This window comes from Pelobates fuscus, chromosome 8 (genome assembly GCF_036172605.1).
Source record: "Pelobates fuscus isolate aPelFus1 chromosome 8, aPelFus1.pri, whole genome shotgun sequence".
NCBI lineage: Eukaryota > Metazoa > Chordata > Amphibia > Anura > Pelobatidae > Pelobates > Pelobates fuscus.
The window spans coordinates 60,647,077-60,660,840 of record NC_086324.1 but is presented as its reverse complement, the minus strand read 5'-3'; the positions used below and the strand labels follow the sequence as shown (position 1 = coordinate 60,660,840).

General features: G+C 40.1%; 1 protein-coding gene across 2 annotated transcripts in view; it reads left to right on the top strand.

Moving 5' to 3' along the window:
- Window positions 1-13,764, top strand: part of ITGB2 (integrin subunit beta 2) — an 89,469-nt gene that overhangs the window by 34,971 nt on the left and 40,734 nt on the right. For both annotated transcript variants that reach the window (XM_063429915.1, XM_063429913.1), the window contains exons 6-9: window positions 956-1,203; window positions 6,704-6,859; window positions 11,319-11,414; window positions 12,019-12,108. In XM_063429915.1, coding sequence (XP_063285985.1) covers window positions 956-1,203; window positions 6,704-6,859; window positions 11,319-11,414; window positions 12,019-12,108 — 590 coding nt within the window. The remainder of the gene's footprint in view (window positions 1-955; window positions 1,204-6,703; window positions 6,860-11,318; window positions 11,415-12,018; window positions 12,109-13,764) is intronic.

The following is a 13,764-nucleotide window of genomic DNA, read 5'->3' as shown; positions in this document are numbered from 1 at the left end:
TTTAGCTTTAGGATTTAACTATTCAACAAGTTTTTTATTTATATTAATTTAACATTTTTTTTAATCAGTTTTTTAGTTTGGGGATAATTGCATAGACGATGGATCATAGATGGGCTTTTCAGTACATTTCAATTAATAGGGAATTTAGTGAATATTCGTTGAATGTCTACCTCAAATAATAATTATATAAATGTTAAAGATGCAGCTGAGGCTAATGGTAACTCTAGAGAAAATTACATTGCCGGTGTTTTGCAAAGTAGGACTTGGAGAGTAGAAAGGTTCCATCTATAGTTAGACACAGGTAACATGTGGAAAACGCTTCTCTTGTGAACACCAGACCCATAATGAAACATGGTGGTGACAGTACAGTGATATGATAATATTATAGAACGATCTTCAACACTGGGATAGGACTCTTGGCAGGATTAAGATCAAGATGATGGAGCCAAATATGGGGCAATTCTAGATGAAAATGTATTCCAGACTGGGACAGTGGAAGATTTTTACCTACAGGGGAAGAATAATGTCCTCAAAACCAAATCCTCACTCCCCCCGAAAAAATCAGGGTTTCATTTGTAAACTATAATACAAGACATATTTGAAAACAGCAAAAAGGAGTGAACACTAATTGAAGGTACTGTACATTTACAAGATATGCTTGTATGGATGTGTTGAGATGTGGAGTTGCTTTGCTGGTGATGAGGTTGGAGATCTTTACCAAATCTAATTTTTAACCAGTGTAACTATTATGTAAGATATTTTTACATAGGTTTGAGATGAGCCTAATCCAATCAAATCCATCCAACACAAATTGTGAGGTCTAGAGTCATAGGAGGCGAGGTCATTAGATTGAGTTATATTAACTATGTTGGCACGATTGGCACAATATCTGTAATAGACTTGTGTAAATTGTTTTTTTTTCACTATAAAACGATAACATTTGTGTATGTTTTAGGTTTTGGCTCATTTGTGGATAAAACCGTGCTGCCATTTGTGAGCACACATCCAGAAAATCTGAAACATCCGTGCCCAGAAAAAAAGGAAAATGTTGTGTGCCACCCTCCCTTCTCCTTCAAGCACATACTTACCCTTACTCCTGATGGAAAAAGGTTTGAAGAAGAAGTTGGAAAGCAGGAAATTTCTGGAAACCTGGATGCCCCAGAAGGTGGCCTTGATGCAATGATGCAGGTGGCAGTTTGTGGGGTGAGTCAACTGTCTTAATTTTTGTTACTGCCATGATATTTACCCGATCACCACGACTAATTCTGGCTTCCTCACAGGTTGTACACCTCGAATGCACTGTTTAGTTGAGCAGCCTGCTTCCACATAGCAGTTAGGATGCTGCCCACTTAAATGACGCGTCCTTAAGGGGTTCCTATTCGGAATTGCTCGCGTTACCCAGGCAACTTCATTTCTACACTCTTACTTTTTGGAGTTGCAGGAGGTGGCGTGGACCAATCAGAGCCTAGGCAACCATATCTAATCCTGTCTGTCCCTAGTTCGCTGCCCATCATGGTTTCTGCCTTAGTACCCGATCAGTGCTTTCCTTGAGTCTCTTCTGTATTTCTCAATTTTGACCTAGGCTAGTAAATAGAAAATTTGAGTACCTTATTTTGACCCAGCTTGTTGTATCGATTTTGATTTATCTGTATTCTTTACCTTGTTAATTGACTTTGTCTCTCTCACTGTTTATTATGTTAAGTCCAGCCACTCTAAGGTCCAGTAATAGGTCTACCTCTGTTTCTTCTGTTGGGGATCTCATATGGGTATATTGCTTGTGACACTTACTTTATAAGTTAGAGAGTTCATTTGATTATTTTAAAATAAAGGATCCATTGTGACACATTGTCTATTTATTTATTTTAATATTTCAGACCTGTACCTTTTATAAGTTTGATGGTGCTACTCTGGTTCAGGCTTTGTTACTCTTATCATCATAAATATTTCATGATATTCTACTAAACATCCTAATCCTTCCCACCCGGATCCCCCCTCCTTCCCCAACCCTATTGATTATTTGTGTTGTAAATTCTTGTCTGTTACATTTGCTTTACTCATATGCTTTTGGAGAAGGACAGAACCTCTTACATACCGTATAGTTTCACTGTTTTATTATTCTATTTGTCAGCCCCTTTTGGGGTTGCATTCTTTTCCCTCCTCCCTTCCTCTCCCCTTCTCTTGTCTGGTCCTTTACCTCTCTGAGACTGGGCTCTCTACCTGTGTTAATTTTTGCCTACTAAGGTCATAAGGGAGGGGAATAAGAGAAGCGGTGCTATAGCAGTGATACCTCCTGTTAAAAAAAAAAAAAAAAAAAAGAGGAGGAACGCCTGAAAAGCAGGGGAAACTTGGAGTGGAGAGGAGTCACAAGAGGGATTTTAACTCTGCAATGATATTTGTTGGGTTATTGTTTCCATTTTGTTTATACATATATCCCAGTCTTTTATTTGAGTATATCTACTTCCTAGGTTCACCAAGATACCCCTTTCCATTCTTGCTTGCCATATAACTTGTGTTATTAGTTCTTGAGTGCATGGAATAATCCCTGTTCTCCAATTCCATGCTAAGAGTAGTTTAGCTGCCGTGATTATATGTAATGTTCACATTTGTGTTTTTTTTTTTTTCATTTTTGGCCAGTTCAAGTTAAGCAAGACCACTACAGGCTTAAGAACTAATTTTATTTCCGTTAATTGATGTATTACCTTAATTACTTCTTTCCAGAATTGATTTATGGGTGTGCATTGCCACCAAATGTGGACCAGATTGCCTTCATAAATATTGCATTTCCAGAATCTGTCTGATAACTCTGGGAAAATTTTCTTTAATCGTCTTGGTACTATCTTTTGGAAAGTTTGAATTGGTTTTCTGTAAGGTTTAGGCAATATATATATTTATTTAGTTTATTTGGAGAGCTAATCCACTCTTCTTCTTCTGTATGTACTTGTAATTCTTTTTCCCATTTATTAATCAATTCTATTGTTTTTTTGTGTCTCCATCTATATATGTGGCACATTTTGGTAGTAGATTTTTTATAACTTTTTAGTTCAAGTAGGTGTAAAAGGTTTATGATTTTCTCCTCCTTGTTTTTTTTTTTAATTCTTTATTTTTGAAGTGCAGATAATTACATACAACTTGTCACGCCCCAACAGCTTGTGACAGGAAACAAAATACACAGCTTGTAGGCAGTAAGGCAGTGAGTGAACATGCACAATTTTTAAAGTTACTAAAACAAGAGTAGGTACATGCAGCGTTTCACATTGTATTACACAGGGGTATGTGAGAGACATGCACAGTTTTGTTATCATTTAGTCGTACATGAAAATTGACAAGCGCTTTTACAAGTGCGTTATTACATGCTGACAATTCTAGGTAATTCAGGCTGAGTATGCCACTGGGCTGGCCATGTGAAAAAGAATATAAGTCATGCTACCACAAAAAGGAACATATTATTTAAGTGAAGCAAGAGAGTGCACATATTGAAAACATTAGTTATAGCATAACATGGTCTGCAGTTGCCTGTGGGGGGGGGGGGGAGATGGCATCCAGTATCTGCTAGGCAGTACCAGCGGTGGTAAGGCTGCACAGTTGGAGTTACCCTATGCCCAGACTTGGGAGGCGTTCACTGGGAGCAAGGTAGGTGCTGTACGTAGTGTCACAGTGTGAGCGGGCCCAGCTAATCCTCTGTCCCCAGGGATGTGCGACTGACCACTGCAGCGAGCCACAAGCTCTGGATCTCTGAGAGTCCCGTTCTGACCCCTTTTGGGAGTAGTGGGGGGTCCCGGTAGGTTGTCGCTGTCGGTGACGGGCTGCCCTCTGTTTGCGTGGGTGATGTTTCAGGGTTATGCTCTTGGCAGCCCTTTTTTCTTGGTCAGGCTTGCGGTTGGCAATGTAAGTTTGTGAGTAGGGGTTCTGTCTGAGGGCGACCCTCTTACCAGGCTGTCGTCTTGAGCTTGGCGGGATGCTGGTGCTGTGCGGCTTTCAAGGTTTGCCCAAAAGCGATTAAATATCTCCTCCAGCCGCTTCATGGATCGCTGCCATGTGTCAGGAGGGTCTCCTTCTTGCTGCCACGCGGCGCGCGTATGGAGTAGGCATGACTGCCATCTTACTTCTCCGAGCTCACCATACGGCTGTAGTATCTCGGGTGTACAATCCCACAGGGTTTGCAGTGTGCTGGTGCGTCAGATCAGCATGCCAGTGGGGACCGGGATAACCCCCACCGGTCCAAAGGGGGGGGAAACAGGGCCCAAAACGCTAGGATAGTGAGGTGAAGTGAAGGAGCGGCCGTCCCCTCCACTTGACACTGTAGGCCTCTGGGGCAGCTGGCGTTGTGTGCCTGATATTTTCTCCAAGACTTGGTCAGACTGCTGGCACGGTAAGTGCAGGTATATTGGGCGATTTTGTAGGTGAAAATCGGGTGAAATCCCCCTTCAATCTGTATAATTTCAGGTTTTGTCGAGGAGCCCCTGCAACACACGTCTGCCTCAGTCGGCTGCCAGGCCCCGCCCCCCTCCTCCTTGTTTTTAAGGAGGTATTCTGCTGAGAAACTCTTGATTTGCAGATAACTAAAAGTTTCTCTGGGGTGAATGTTAAATTCGTCCATAATTTGGTTTAAGGGTTTGATTTTATATTCCACTAATATATTTTTAAATTCCCGTATCCCCCCAGATATCCAGGTGCCTGTTTTTATATTGTCTAACATATCTGAGATGCTGGATAATGAGAGTGAGTCTATTATTCTATTTCTGAGTTCTATGTTGGTTGTGAATTTGTCCCACCAGCTCGTTAACTCTTTGAGTATCTGAGATTTGGTTCGTGCCTCTTTAATACATTTTTTATTTACGTTTAGAACCCAGAATACTGAGGATAGATTTCCATCCCAGTTTTAGCTCTTTCCATTTGGTACCATGTTTCTTGAGTTGCCTCAATGTTTTGTGAGAGCATTATATGAAAAAGTCTGCTGGCCTGCTCAGCCAGGATAAAACAGCAACATATAAAGTAAATGTACTAACCAAAGGTAAGTGGTAGTCACAAAATACTTTAATTAAAAACAAAGTAAAAATACACAACGCGTTTCGCCAAACAGTAGGCTTTTTCAAAAACAAAGTAAAAATACACAACGCGTTTCGCCAAACAGTAGGCTTTTTCAAGTGTAGTGTACCTGTAGTGTGCCCTTGTGGAAGATTTCATTCAATTTAATATATATGTTAGGTGGTCCTAGATTGGAGTATAGAGCAGAAATTGCCCTTCTCCAGTGTCTTTTTTTGTAGCCATTTGTATTTTAGTTTGTTTACTCTTTTTTTCTGGAGGTTATATGCTCTTTGCTTTTAGTGTAGTACCTTTTTGTATCTTGTGTTTCTTGCTCCCCAAAGTCTTCTCCTCCTCACCTTCACTCCCACCTTCACCTCTCTATCCTGGTGCACAATTATGTTTTACTTTTCCTTCCTATTCTGTTGTTTGTTCCCCCACTCCTGCTTTTATGAAATAGTGATGGAAAATTGCGCTAAGTAGCAGGAATAGGAGAGAAGTGCAGGTGGTGTGATAACAAAGAAAAAGGATAAAAAGGATAAAAAAGAAAAAGGAAATAATAGTTCCGACAATAACTAAAAGGAAAAACACTAGGAGTAACAAAAGCCCTCTGGGCAGGTCAACTACAGACATTTTTAGCAATCTGTTCCACGCTATAAATCGTATATTGTCTTCTGTATGCTGCTCTCTATGTTGTCCCTTATTTTCACCTCTTTCTTATGGGTCCACTAATCTTCAGGAGACCCAATGTTTATACTAACCCCTACCATGTAGACATACAGTGTGAACAGACAGATTAGTAGCAATTGGCACTTAGCTTGTGGAGGTGTACTCCCACTTGCTGTTTTCTCCTGTTATCCGTGTTTTATATGGATGTGCTTGCATGGGTTAGGCTCCATTTATCCATTGGGGTAGCTAGCTGTGGCTTTATCTGGCATAAGGAGTAGCTTCCTGCATTCCCCTACTTCTCCGCGCGACATCAATTCCTCTTTGTCCGTTTTGTGCGGCTTTGATAGGCACCCCAGGTGACACACCAAGTAAGTCGGTTTGTCTCCTCCACTTTTAGTCTGCTCCCTCGATCGCTCCCTCAGCCGCGTTCCTTGAGGATGCATCAACGCATGATACGTCATCTCGCTCTGCCCCATTGTCTAATTATTAATCTGTTAAGAAATTTGCGGCAAAAATACACACATCGCATACGGTAACCTTTAAAGAAATCAGGATTTGATAAATATTGTGATTTTCCATTGATTGAATCCAGCATTTTTTTAATGTTTAGTATAGCAAATAGCAAAAAAAATCATCAAATAAGCATCTATTCAGACGTGTAATATGACCACCATTTCTGTATTTGTTTTTCTTCTGTTCCTCCATTCCCTCATGTGATGTGTGGATAATTGTAATTTTTGGAACCATACCTGAATGGACACTGCCATGTTGGTATGCAGTTTGTTTAAATAAGTCACCACCTTCATAGAACTGCATGAATTAATAGAGTCACTACAGTACAGTCTACTTTAAGTTTGGATGATGTTATCGCAAACTTCCTGGCAACCTTCTAAATTTAGTAATGGATATATTAAGAGGTCTATAGGCAATACACATATATATTCCATCTACTTTGTGGTGGGAACCATAGAAGAAATATATGTCATCATCTTTTTTCTGTTTTGTTGCATAGGATAAGATTGGCTGGAGAAATGTTACCAGGCTCCTGGTCTATGCCACAGATGACGGTTTCCATATTGCCGGAGATGGAAAACTGGCAGCGATTCTTACCCCAAACGATGGCAAATGTCACCTGGAAGATAATATGTACGCCGAGAGCAACCAGTTTGTAAGTGTGTAGCAAGCCAAAATCTGAATAGAGATGACTGATAGGCTCTCTACCAAATGTAAAGTTATACATTTTCTATGAAGTTAGAACAGTGACCTATAGCTGACAAAACACAAACTAGCTTTAAAAAACAGTTATATGGAACATAGTTTCACACATTCAATGATGGTTTTTGAAGAGAACTGCAACTTCCTCACTTTAACCACTAACAAATAGCTAACTAAAGTTTAGCATCTGGATGTGCTAAAAATATTTTTCAATTCCTTTTATTTCTCAATATTTTACCTTACATACTAATGCCAGCCAAAGCAGGCCTAGTGTGTACTGTATGTAAGATTCCAAACACACTTGTGCCTATACAGAATTTCTGTGTGAGATGCCCAAGTGTGCATGTGGGTGGTGAAGCCACCAAAACGCTGAAGCAAGGTGGAGTATTTTTTACTTACTTACATTGCTTTATTCATCCCCAATTTGAAGCCTAAACGTATACCCCGCTTTCCCTTAAATGGGAAGAGATTCCTGTTGGCTCAGTATCTCGTAACTGTATAAGTGTGCACCTTATATTTTATAAGGTGCACATGGAATTCAATTATGTATATTTACAGAACACAATGATTAGACCAGGTTTGCTGCTCTCAAAGGTTATTCAAATAGCTCTTGCTCTTTGATATGTGAGGGCAGTTCCATAAGCCGATTTGCATGGGAGATTAGAATGTGAGATGCCTCCTGCAACTCCAGACTGCACAATTAGCAATCAAGGTGTGCAGTGGCACCTCCTCTCACACACTGTGCAACTGTGAGTTATTATTCTTATTTATATAGCCCCAAGAAATTCTGCAGCGCTATAGAATGGGTCCACAAACAATCAATAATTTCAATAATTATGCCAAAATAGCACAAAAAAAATATTTAAAAAATTAACCTAATCTCCAAATACTTTTTCTTAAAATGACACATGCTTGTTTAGTAAATAAATGACTAGTAAATTATCTCTTAAAGACCAATGCCTTTTTGTTTTGTGCTTTAAATACCAGAGCTGTCGTTTAACTGTGGTTTCTGACTTTTCATTTGCTGCACCCAGACATATTAGGTGTTATTTTTTTAATGGACAGATAGAACTATATGTATAATATACTGCAACATACAGCGCACTCCAGCGCACTCACTCACTAAACAACAGCTTCAAAACTCACAAAAGTTTATATATTTTTTTTAAAACACCTGACTTGAGAAAAATAATGGGGATTTAGTTACAATATATGATTATAATCTGCATAAGCCTGCCACAATGCAAATGCACACCATTTTTGTCAGGTGTATAAATATGTATACCCTTTAAGAATAAACTATAGAAATATCACCAAAATAATGAACAAACTGCTGAGTCCACACACACACACAGACTGCTGAGTCCATACACACACACACACACACACTGCTGAGTCCATACACACACACCTACACACTGCTGAGTCCATACACACATACACTCCTGAGTCCATACACACACACACACACTGCTGAGTCCATACACACACACACACACACACACACTGCTGAGTCCATATACACACACACACACACAGCAGGAGGCTGTTGCTGGGGGTCAGGCAGCCATCTTTTATCCTTTCCAACAGCAGCATGGGCTGCTGCTTAACGGCAGGGGCGGGGCTTATGTGCAGGAGGTGGGGCTTCATTTGGGGGCGGGGCCTGTGCCGGGGAAGCTGCTGAGTGCTGAAAACACCCAGCACTGTTCCAGCTGCTCTGCCCTGCATTCCCTCGGGCTGTCACACACTGTTACAGTCTGAGGGAATATAATGTAAGCACATGGCCAGCAATTTGCTGGCATTTGGGGGGGCCCAAGAAGGGGCACAGCATGATGTAGGGGGGGCCATGGCCCCCTCTGCCCCCCCCTAGCGACGCTACTGGTCAGCATACCAATTGCACGCTGCCTCAAAACTTGCAACATTTGTGGCATTGTGCTGTGTGATAAAACTGCACATTTTAGAGTGGCCTTTTATCGTGGCCAGCCTGAGGCACACCTTTGCAATAATCATGCTGTCTAATCCAGTGGTGTATCCTGGTTTTGTGCTGCCCTAGGCAGGACAAAACTCAGACACCCCCCTGATCCCCCCGCCACTCCCACCCAACCCTTCCCCCCGCCCTGCCTTCTAAATACACACACACACATTCAATGACAGATACGCATACACTAGCTAACAGAAACACACACACTAACAGACACACTCACTAACAGACACACTCACTAACAGACACACTCACTAACAGACACACTCACTAACAGACACACTCACTAACAGACACACTCACTAACAGACACACTCACTAACAGACACACACACTCACTCACTCACATTAATACTTTTTTTTATTTAACCCCCCCTCCAGCCTCCTTACCTTTGTGAATGCTGGGGGGTTCTCGTTCTCCCTGGGGTCTAGTGGGGCTGCTGGGCGGGCGGGCGGGCAGCTGGCAAGGGAGCACTTCCTCTGAGCTGTCTGCTCAGCTCCCTCACGCGCCGCCCGCAGAGTGAGGCTGGGAGCCGGAATATGACATCATATTCCGGCTACCAGCCTCACTCTGCGGGCGGCGAGGGAGCTGAGCAGACAGCTCAGAGGAAGTGCTCCCTCGCCAGCCGCCCGCCAGCCGCCCCCCAGCGGCGCCCGCCCAGCAATCAGCCCAACATGTCAGTTAGCTGCAAGGCTAACAAGGCATTTGCCCTGGGCATTTGGGGACGGCGTTTTTTGCCGCCCCCTGGAAAATGCCGCCCACGGCAAATGCCTTGTTTGCCTCGCGGCTAAAACGGCCCTGGTCTAATCAGCATTTTGATATGCCACGATATAGAATAGGGGACAATCTGCTAAATGCAAATAAAATAAAGAAACATAGCGTATAACTGTGTGGAGACTGGCACTAATGTGAAATCACAATTGGTCACTCACAGATTTGTAGAATAAAAAGAGCCTTGAGTGGTGTCTTTTCTTTCAGTGTCCAGTCTGTTGTCACTTCTCACATATTCATCAACCAATAGGTGTATATATCTCAAAGAGAAGAATATATACAAAAATGTAGTGCACTTCCAGAGTGTAATAAAAAATATATTTTAATAACTTACATTCAAGTATCAAATAAACAGCATGTCACCATAAAGCGTCCTACGCGTTTCGTCCTCTAGGTTGGACTTCCTCAGGGACTTGGTGAAGTAAAGTGCAGTAAGAATCACAGTAACAGCAATAAAAACTAACCCTCCCTCAGTCCTTTTTATATACATCCCCATTCAATGTTAAAGATCTTTCAGCTGTTCAATTTCCATTTTGGCGGTTCGGAGCCGGATGACGTCATCGCGTACGTCACGTGCGTTTCACTTTGCGTTCCACGGATCCGGGACCGGATGACGTCATTACGTGTGTCGCGTGTATTCCACCTTGCGTTCTACAGACCCGGAAGTGGGTCGCGGTCGCCGGTCTATCATCATTGTTCTAATACATTGACTCAAAGCATGGATAAAACGGGGAAGGGGAGGGAATAGCAATTTAAAATTAATTCTCTGGATGGCACTACAATAGCAAATTAAAATAAAATCAGATCGAAATGTTTGTATATTCGCCATGTGGTTCATGATAATAGGCATGTGTTAATATATCTCATTTGCAAAGCGAGTTCCACTGAACACACATTTTTACATATTTAACTTATGCATTCTATTAACGCTGTCCATACAACATATATGGAAAAGGAATTTTCACAAGGTGTATAGGTGGTAATGTCTATTTACATCTTATATTATTCTAATTCAATAAACATTATATCAAAATGTGCAGATATTGAAACCCATTTGTATTGCACTTTTGTCTCATTCTCCTTGGAGATAAGTATATAACTTTAGATCGAATATATATTTATAAAATATTTATAAAAATAAAATGGACATAAAAATAAAAAATGGACATAAAAATAAAAATAAAAAAGAGAAAAAAGAGAAAAATATAATTGGAACAAATAGAGAGGAGAAAAAATAATTTTAAATATAAATATAAATAAAAATAAAAATAAGAATAAAATGAAAATAAAAATAAAATTAAAATTAAAATAAAAATAAAAATGGAAATAAAAATAAAATTAAAAATGAGAAAAAGAATAAAAATAGAACTAAAAATCATAATAAGGTAGAAAAAAATGGATGCCACACTTGATATGCCACACCTGTGAGGTGGATGTATTATCTCAGCAAAGGAGAAGTGCTCACTGACACAGATTTAGACAGATTTGTGAACAATATTTGACAGAAATAGGCCTTTTGTGTACATAGAAAAAGTCTTAGATCTTTGAGTTCAGCTAATGAAAAAGGGGGTCAAAAACAAAAGTGTTGCGTTTATAATTTTGTTCAGTGTATATACAGACCATGAAAATAAAGATATTGTTGACTTATCTCCTATATAGGATTATCCATCCGTTGGGCAGTTGGCCCAGAAACTTTCAGAGAATAATATCCAAGCTGTATTTGCCGTCACATCCAAGATGGTAAACACATATACGGTAAGGAGTTTGTGAGTCTTTTAACATTTTCCCCGAAAAAATTAGACTAGTGAAAAAAAGGAGAACTGCCGCTTTTTTGCAAATTACACCATTTCATAAAACACTGGAAATCACGTATGAAAGGTGTTAAATGGATACTCTATGCACCATAACAAACCATAATGTGATGTAGTGGTTATGGTGCAAGGAGTCTCCTAGTGCGACATTAAACTCTTACATTCAAGAATTGTTTGAAACGCACCCGTGTCTGCTGGGTGTGTGCACTGCTTCCAGTCTGAGCTTCTATGGTGAAACAAAAGCTCATATTACTGCATTATCTTACAAAATCATTCCAAGTCAGAGCATTTGTTATATTGCAGCTCAGCCCCATCCTTCTTCCTTTATAAGCATCTCCCTTTGATTCCCATTGACTAAGTGATCCCTGTTTTTCATTTTACCTTCTAATGATATAACCCCATACCTTATCCATCTGCTACATAGGACTATATTGACTTTTTTTCCATAAGCCTTTCTATAATCTAACATTTAAAATATGCAATATAATATAAATAAATAATTCTGTAAGCTTATAAGTGGTCACGTCAGATGTTTGTCTATTTTACAGGCCCTTAAGGAATTGATTCCCAAGTCGGTGGTCGGAGTACTATCACAAGATTCCAATAATGTTGTACAGCTGATAACGGATGCCTATCAGGTACAGCAAACATTGCCTACCTACTAGTTAAAATACTCGTATCTATAACTCTGAACTGCTGTTCTACTCAAAATGTTGTTAGGGTATTAAGTACATGTCTATAGACCTTCAGAGGTTCTCTGCGTACGTGCTGCCTTGCGTGAGCCAGTCAGGTTGGCTGTCAGCCAACATTCACATCAGGCTGACCCTCAGCTTCTTTGGATGTCTTACCCTCTTTCCAAGTAGGACCTCTCCTCTTGGGCATTGCCAGTGACACAAGTGGCATCACTGTCATGCCTCAACTTGCCCACCCACCCCCTGTCCCAATTTCCTACCTCCCAAAGTTAAGAGTTATACAGCTATAATCACATATTGGATATTTAAGCCTGAACTTTACCTTTGGGATTTTAACTCGCTATAATTCAGAATATAGTAAGTAAACCACAAAGTGTTGCAATTTATAAGAACTGTAGCGTTTGATCAGTGCTTGTGAACCTTTTGTGACACAGGGCATTAGCTTAGCAACCCATTCTTGAATTTTAAAAATAACTGCTACAGTAAACAATTTGTAAATGCCGGGGATGTGAATAATACAATATGGTATTAAAATCATTGTGGATCCTATTAAAAAGTATGAGGACAAATCTTTAGTTCCAGACTCAGGGGCTAGTTTCTGCATTTCTCTATTTCTGAATCATTCATTTACTCACCATTCTTTCCAAATGTGCCAATGATTGACGTGTTACATTTCATTGAGTAAGATGTTTAGTGTCTTGTGCAAGTTCCTTTTCCTCGATAAGTAGGCGCTCTTAAATATACAGGAAACAAAAGGAAATTTATACACATCCTTGTGCAAACCAATATATATTTTTTTACAAAAAAGAATACCTAGGTCTATAACCGTGAACATGAACATTATTAAAAGTTTGTTGATGGACTGGAGTCTTTCTGTTGAAATTTTAATAACAAGAAAGATCATTAGCAATTGAACAGTGGTCTTTACATTCAAGCTACATCCGCCACTCCATTGGTGGTGAGATATAAGAATTAGGGAAAAGAGGGAGAAAGGTAAATGAATGGAAGAGTTCAACAAGGAAAAGAACAAAGGCAGAGGTGGATGGAAGGGAAACAATGGAAAGAAATGAGGCAACAATGGAGATATAGGAGACATATCTGGCAACTGAGGGGAGAGTCCATGAGGAAATGCGGTGAAGGCTAGGGGAACACTGGAGAGGATTGAGTGAGAGATTCAGAAAAAGGAGCTTACATAATAGGCAGTGTAGAGCGACCGGTGGAAACAGAGTAAGAAACAGGAGATAGAATCAGAATCTAGAGTCTATGGGAAGACAGTCTGTCACAGGAACCGATAACTAGGAAACACAACCATGTACAATCCAATTTTAATAAACATAGTTGAAAAGCTACCGAGAAAGTGATAAAACTTAGTCCAGAATCGATATTACCCGCGAAAACAGAGTTGCTACATTTGTAAACAGAGGAACACAGAGTGAAAAAAAGTTTAAGAGTAAAGATAAGCAATGAGAATTTCTTTTCATTTGTGCAGTAAAAATGTAAGTATCTCTCCATCATTTATAGAAAAGATAGGTTAGGAATCTGGATATTCTTTGGCGTAAGTAGTGGCTTTACGTACTACATGTTCCTATATCTAGAACGAAA